The sequence below is a fragment of the Delphinus delphis genome, chromosome 3 (assembly GCF_949987515.2).
Source record: "Delphinus delphis chromosome 3, mDelDel1.2, whole genome shotgun sequence".
Lineage (NCBI taxonomy): Eukaryota > Metazoa > Chordata > Mammalia > Artiodactyla > Delphinidae > Delphinus > Delphinus delphis.
This window is the reverse complement of record NC_082685.1, coordinates 127,712,728-127,720,563: the sequence shown is the minus strand read 5'-3', so window position 1 is coordinate 127,720,563 and position 7,836 is coordinate 127,712,728. Positions and strand designations below refer to the sequence as shown.

The 7,836-nt window shown below is 37.9% G+C and overlaps 1 protein-coding gene across 1 annotated transcript in view; it reads left to right on the top strand.

The window, feature by feature from the left end:
- Nucleotides 1–298: 298 nt before the first annotated feature.
- RAB3C (RAB3C, member RAS oncogene family) overlaps nucleotides 299–7,836 on the top strand; it is a 302,764-nt gene continuing 295,226 nt past the window's right edge. The window contains exon 1 of the mRNA XM_060009460.1: nucleotides 299–438. Coding sequence (XP_059865443.1) covers nucleotides 415–438 — 24 coding nt within the window. The 5' untranslated portion in view covers nucleotides 299–414. The remainder of the gene's footprint in view (nucleotides 439–7,836) is intronic.

The following is a 7,836-nucleotide window of genomic DNA, read 5'->3' as shown; positions in this document are numbered from 1 at the left end:
CCAGCTGAGATGAGTCGGGGTCACTTTTCGCCTGCACCTTGCGAGGAAATGGTCTGTGAGGCTGAGAGCAGCAACAACCGGGAGCGATTCCAAAAGAGAAGGGAGGCACGGCGGCCGAGTCCAACAGGAGGAGCAGCCCGTTTTTTATGCTGGCTTGCCGGGAAATGTAGTTCACGGCTCAGCGGTTGGCCGGAAAGCTCAGCAGGGTTAGACTACAACTCCCAGGAGCACGCGGGGCTCCCAGCCAGTACGCGTGTGCGGCGCCAGGAAGGGACAGCTCCGGTGCTGATGTTGGAGCCGGTTAGCGAACCCCAAGAGTGCAGTGTGGAGCGTGAAGCGCGCGGGCTGTGCACGCTTGATCGGGCTCCCGGGCCAGCACTGTCTTAGCCAGGGAGAGAGGACACTTTGCGAACAATGAGACACGAAGCTCCCATGCAGGTGGGTCTATATAGAAAGTGTGGCCTCGGGAGGAATTGAGAAAGATGCTTTCTCCCTCGCTCCCAGCATAAACTGCGCCCGATCTAAGGGAAGGTCTTAGGCAGCCACCCGCGGGGATGCGGTTCTGACTTGGTCCATGGAACAGAACTGGGTTCCTCTACTCTCCGCGGGGCTGTAACTAGGGATGTTTTGACGCGGGTAAGAGTATACATTATCTTTCTAGGCTCCACAAGGAGGATTATAGTGTCTAAAACGTAAACTTGAGCAAACAAAAGTCAGAGGAGCATGCAATCTCGTATTGGCATTGATTGTCCTTCCTGGCTTGCCTGGTTGTGATCGCGGTGCAGACACACGGACTTATGGCGAGGTTCGGGGTTGCGAACTCTACTGGAGTCGGGATAGAGCGAATACCGCTTGGTTAAGAGCGCGCTAAGAAAGGAGAAGCCAGTGTTAGGGTCCCCATAGTCCTCTTTCTTCAGTTAGGGTCCTAGTAGTATCAACGGAAAAAGCAAACCCATTGGGGCTTGACTCTTCCCAGAAGTAAGCAAGCCTTTATCGCTGTCCACACAACTGGTTTACTGCTGCTTTTCAAAGACTATCCTCTGAGCTTTCCTGAGTAATGTGCCCATTTGTTGTCCGTTCCGATTCCCTATTTCTGTCACATTCTTATGTTTGCTTCCTTTGACTCCGGTGCAAAGGTGCCTCTGCCTAAGCACCTTGCTTAAGTTTTGTTTTTAAGTAAAGATGAGTGATGCTGTCTCCTTTGTATATACAATCAGTTAACGCTAAACATCAGCCTGTGTTCATTACCAAGCAGAGTGATCCCATTGCGTAACAGAAAGGCACTTTATGAATGGGATTGAGAGGGGAATGGAACATACGTTTGGAACGTGTTGTCTCTCTTGAGAACCCAACCCTGCTACCAAATCCACCAATATAAATGTTTGACTTTAATTCGTGCTTAAACATTTTCCACAAAAATCAAGGGCTTTAAACGTATGCTTCAATTTACTTTTTATTTATGGTATGGGTTATGTATATTAACATATATGCTGACTGGACTGTTCAATGAAAAAAGATCTGTAGAATTTAATTGTTTGTTGAAGGATTATATAATAGAAGCTCTCGAATTACCTTATGAGTTATTGAAAATTTGATTTGGTCCAGAGAACATTGGCCCTATTGTGAATCTTCTAATACCTCTGTTTGTGACTTAGTTTTTCATTATAGACCTGATGTGAAAAGAATCTGGACAGACAATAAAGGTACAGGCTGTTTCAATCAAGATATATTGGCTTATGATAATTTCCCGCTACTAGAGGTACTGCCAGGAACCAACTGGCTAAATTAAGCATATCTGATTACAAGTAAACATTGACAGTAGATTTTAAAAGTAGATTGTTAGTATTTAACATCAAACCCATATATGCACTGAGGTGTTTATGTTAAAATAAATTTCTAACAAATAAATCACACTGCATCTTTTTTATTTTCTTATAATAATTGCTTAGAATGTTCAAAAGGGTCATTAAAATGTTACAGAACTGTATGAAATTAGTGCCTTGAGAACTATTTTAAATTATTTCATATCAACTTTGTAGTAGGCACTGTAATTCCATATTTTAGTCAGAACTTTAATGAATAATTAATATAAAAATAGGTAACAAAATTAATTTGCTTCTGGATGGAGTTGTCATATTTAGGATGTATTTTATTCACTGGACTTGATTTTTGAAATTAAAACTTTCAATGCCCAAATGCTATCAAGAATAACATGTACATTAAAAAAAATCAAAGACTATTTTCTGTAGTATATTTCATTTCAGCACATTTATTGATTCAATTTACCAAGTAAATTGTTATGGTGGCCCTCTCTCAATTACTGTCAGGTTTTCAAACATATATAATGATAGGAAGAATAAAAACTATAAACATGCTTCATATATATATGTTTTTTAAGTGGCAAATAATGTCTCAGCACCTGTACTTCTGAATCATAAGCACATAATCACATTCCAGGTGATTTTGGCATATGAAAATGCAATGAGATGAATAGTTGACTTTTTTTCTTTTACATTTAAAGACTGAACCACATCATCATTTAAAATACATGCCCCTAAGTTTTCCCTTAGGTTTCTGGAAAATGAGTCACAAGCAAAACCTCATTCTATAGTTTCATTATCCTAAGAGATTCTTTTCCCCATATAAAAATATTTAGTTCATTTATTCAGTGAAACAAAATGTGCTCTTTAATTCTTGATTTCCTAATTTACTTATTTTATTTTCTTAAATCAAAGAATCCTTTAAAAATTAATGTCTTTTAAAAAGTATTTATTGTGCCTATGTACATAGCTTGGTGCTCTGTTCAAGGTAGTTATCTTTGATATATGCAAATTTTCTGAAGAATATTTCTCTCTGAGTTGATGCAAAATAAGGGATAATAATTGTTTTATAGGGATTATTAAAATAATAAACCGTAATAGTCTTTGCTGTCTGTATTTCCTTTGCAACTAAATAACCAGGAATAGCATTTGGTAAGTGTTCCAAATGATGGGTTAGAATTTTAATGCAGGAAATGGTCATTTTGTGTTTCTTCATTCAGTGCATCCATAAATCCTGAGGGCCAAATGAAATGGGGAATAGCAGCGCTCGTGACTTGAGGGCAAGACGCTCATGAACAAATTGTCATTTGATTCAGGAGCCAGGTTGAACAAATTCCAGTTTATCTAGTGCTTTGTGCTAAGCACTGTGCCTTGCATTCAGATCTCTCTGCGTGTGTGTGTGTGTGTGTGTGTGTGTGTGTGTGTGTGTAAAATATAAAACAGTCCTAGAGGTCACCATTATCCTAATTATGGGCAGATAACTAGAACTTTTTAAGATTAAAAAACTTTCCCAACACGGTAAATTCAAAATTCTGCCAGACTCTAGAAAGCCCTTGTTCTTTCCTCTATTATTTTGGGTTCCTCAAGAAGACACAAAATGGTGGTGTAATGAATGAGGGCACTATTGATATAATTTGATTCATTCATTTGGTTCAGAAGAAAGAAAACTGTCTCTTCTGTTTATAAATTTATCTTGCATGAACTAAACCAAATATTTGAGAAAGGCCATGTTTTAAAAATGGTTAGCTTTCTGTTTCCTGGGTTTGAATTTCTTGCAGCTTTACTTACTCTCTTGCAGGACCAGTGGAATTCATTGTCTCTGTTTAAATGCTTATCTTCAATTTTGTCATCCACAAGCTTTCTGGGTCATCACATAAGTGCAGAGCCCTCTAACTATTTAGGAAACTTGAAAGGAAAACAACTACTCAAAGCATGGAGCAGAGTGCCAAAAAAGGTTATTTGGCTAAAAATGAGGATGATTGAAGAAAGAATATAAGTGTAGGCTAAAAATGAGGTTGAGGTGAAAACCACAATAGGTATTAAATACAGCCATGCTATATAACAAAAACAACTTACAAAGAATCAGTCTAAATATCATTGTTTCATTTGGCTATGGAAGGTACATGGCAATCTTGCATTTTATTATTGTGGAATTTCTAGCCACATCCAGCCTCTATGATGATCCCTTTATCTTTATAAGAAATGGAAGTTTAGTCCTCATCCCTTACAGAGATAGAGAAAAACTCTAGTTGACATTGGAGAAACGAGAACTTTTTTCTTACTCCATTTGAGCAAATTCCTCAAGTATCCACCTTCCTTCCATAAAGGAAAGTGGAGGATAGAGAGGAGAATTACAGTAAAAATAAATTTCTGTGGTGTAAGAATGATTTTCCATTTTCATTTTTTTAGTCCAAGAAGTCATGGTTTTATTACATGGCATAACCACAATTTTCCCCTGCCATTCTAAGCTTATATTGGAACTGCAGGTTCCTTTCCTGACCATCATATGCCAAGATGGAAATACATTTTTATGCTAAGGATTGAATTTTCCTGGGACTATTCTTACACCAAGGATACTCAACTTACTAAGTATAAACAGTTGTGCCACCTGAAAAAAATGTTGTATTGGTTAAAGGTCGTCCAACAATTTTCCCCATTTTTCATTCGTTAATTGGGTCCAGAGGTTCTAAAGGAACCCTCTTAACAGCTCATAGTTTTTTACCATGCATACTATGACCTGTGAAGATGAAATCTTTTAGATTTATTTGGATTTACATAAATTTTTAGCATTTTTCATTTGTTTATTTACAGTTTTTGATATATTTCTATATGTTGAAATGTACAAATATTAAGTGAACAACTTGATGAATTTTAAAAAATTTTTTATTTTTTTAAAGTCTTTATTGAATTTGTTACAATGTTGCTTCTGTTTTATGTTTTGGTTTTTTGGCTGCAAGGCATGTGGGATCTTAGCTCCCTGACCAGGGATCAAACCCACACCCCCTGCACTGGAAGGTGAAGTCTTAACCACTGGACCTCCAGGGAAGTCCCAAATTTGATGAATTTTGATAAATGGGTACACCTGTGTAATACATACCACTATAAAGATGTAGAATATTTCCAATCAGCCCCCAAAATTCCTTCATTCATATTCTTTTTCCAGTTAATCTACCAATGCAATAAATTCTTGACTTTTTTCACCATAAATTAGTCCTGTTCTAGAATTCTATATAGTTCTGGAAAGCATACAAAATGAACATATTGCAGAATATACAGTGTGTACTCTTAAGTCTGGCTTATTTTCCTCAGTATAATGTGTAAGGGATTTATTCATGCTTTTGCATGTATCAATAATTCATTTTGTTTTATTGATGCATATTATACTGGTGTATCAATCTACAACACTTTTAAAATCTATTTGTCTGTTGATGGACTTTGAGGTAATTTCATTTGGTGCTACTATAATGAAGGCTACAAACATTATCACATTGGTCTTTTTATGATAATGTGTTTTCATTCTTATGGGTAAATACCTAGAAGTGGAGTCGTTGAGGTAAGGGTAAGTCTTTGTTTAATTTTCTAAGAAACTGTCAAATCTCTAGCCAAAATGGTAGTGCCATTTCACATTCTCACCGGCAATGTATGAACATTCTAGTGGCTTCACATCCTTAACAGTGTCTGGTGTCAGTGGCCGTTTAAATTCTGACCACTTTAATGGGTGTTTATGGTATCTCATTGTGATCTGTATTTGCATTTTTCTAATGAGGGTGATGTTCATTATATTTGTATCTTTTAACTGGCCATTTGTATATCTTCCTTTGTGTAGTGTCTTTAGCCTTTTATCCATTATCTGGGTTGTCTTTTTATTGTTTAGTTGCAGAAGATCTTTATATAGGTTTTTTTTTCTTTTTTGATATCTGTTTGTTTATTTAGTTTTGAAACAAGTTCTTTGAATGTATTAAAATATTTTCTGCCAGTCTGTGCCTTGAATACTCATATCTTAATAGTGTCTTTTGATGAGTATTTTTATTTTGATGAAATTTAGGTTATTAATTATAGGTGGGGTCTATATTTGGACTCTGTACTTTCTTTGATCTATTTGTCTTAACTATGTCCCAAGACCTTAATACATTTGTTATTTCTAGTAGTATTTTTTTAGATTCCTTAAGAATTTCCCCATAAATAATTGTATCATTTGCAAATAGAGACAGTTCTTTCTTTCCAGTGACCTCCTTTTTTTTTGTTTTTTTCCTATAACTTATTCCACAGGATAGGACAGCTAGTAAAATGTTTTATTTTTTTAATTAGTTTTTAATTTTTATTTTTTTCAATCGCCCAATTCATCACACCACAACCCCCACCCCCCACCGCTTTCCCCCCTTGATGTCCATACGTTTGTTCTCTACATCTGTGTCTCAATTTCTGCCCTGAAAACCAGTTCATCTGTACCATTTTTCTAGGTTCCACATATATGCATTAATATATGATATTTGTTTTTCTCTTTCTGACTTACTTCACTCTGTATGACAGTCTCTAGATCCAACCACGTCTCAACAAATGACCGAATTTCATTCCATTTTATGGCTGAGTAATGTTCCATTGTATATATGTACCACATCTTCTTTATCCATTCATCTGTTGATGGGCATTTAGGTTGTTACCGTAACCTAGCTATTGTAAATAGTGCTGCAATGAACATTGGGGTGCATGTGTCTTTTATTTTTTTTGCGGTACGTGGGCCTCTCACTGTTGTGGCGTCTCCCGTTGCAGAGCACAGGCTCCGGATGCGCAGGCTCAGCGGCCATGGCTCATGGGCCAAGCTGCTCCGTGGCATGTTGGATCTTCCCAGACCAGGGCACGAACCCGTGTCCCCTGCATCGGCAGGCAGACTCTCAACCACTGCGCCACCAGGGAGGCCCGCATGTGTCTTTTTGAATTATGGTTTTCTCTGGGTATATGGCCAGTAGTGGGATTGCTGGGTCATATGGTAACTCTATTTTTAGTTCTTTAAGGAACCTCCATACTTTCTCCATAGTGACTGTATCAATTTACATTCCCACCAACAGTGCAAGAGGGTTCCCTTTTCTCCACACCCTCTCCAGCATTTGTTGTTTGTAGATTTTCTGACGATGCCCATTCTAACTGGTGTGAGGTGATACCACATTGTAGTTTTGATTTGCATTTCTCTAATAACTAGTGATGTTGAGCAGCTTTTCATGTGCTGCTTGGCCATCTGTATGTCTTCTTTGGAGAAATGTCTATTTAGGTCTTCTGCCCATTTTTGGATTGGGTTGTTTGTTTTTTTAATATTGAGCTGCAAGGGCTGTTTATATATTTTGGAGATTAATTCTTTGTCAGTTGCTTCATTTGCAAATATTTTCTCACATTCTGAGTGTTGTCTTTTCATCTTGTTTATGGTTTCCTTTGCTGTGCAAAAGCTTTTAAGTTTCATTAGGTCCCATTTGTTTATTTTTGTTTTTATTTCCATTACTCTAGGAGGTGGATCAAAAAAGATCTTGCTGTGATTTATGTCAAAGAGTGTTCTTCCTATGTTTTCCTCTAAGACTTTTATAGTGCCCAGTCTTACACTTAGGTCCCTAATCCATTTTGAGTTTATTTTTGTGTATGGTGTTAGGGAGTGTTCTAATTTCATTCTTTTACATGTAGCTGTCCAGTTTTACCAGCACCACTTTTTTTTTTTTTTTTTTTTTTTGCGATATGTGGGCCTCTCACTGTTGTGGCCTCTCCTGTTGCGGAGCACAGGCTACGGACGCTCAGGCTCAGCGGCCATGGCTCACGGGACCAGCCGCTCCGTGGCATGTGGGATGTTCCCAGACCAGGGCATGAACTCACTTCCCCTGCATTGGCAGGCGGACTCTCAACCACTGCGCCACCAGGGAAGCCCCCCAGCACCACTTATTTAAGAGACTGTCTCATCTCCATTGTATATCCTTGCCTCCTTTGTCATAGATTAGTTGACCATAGGTGCGTGGGTTTATCTCTGGGCTTTCTGTCC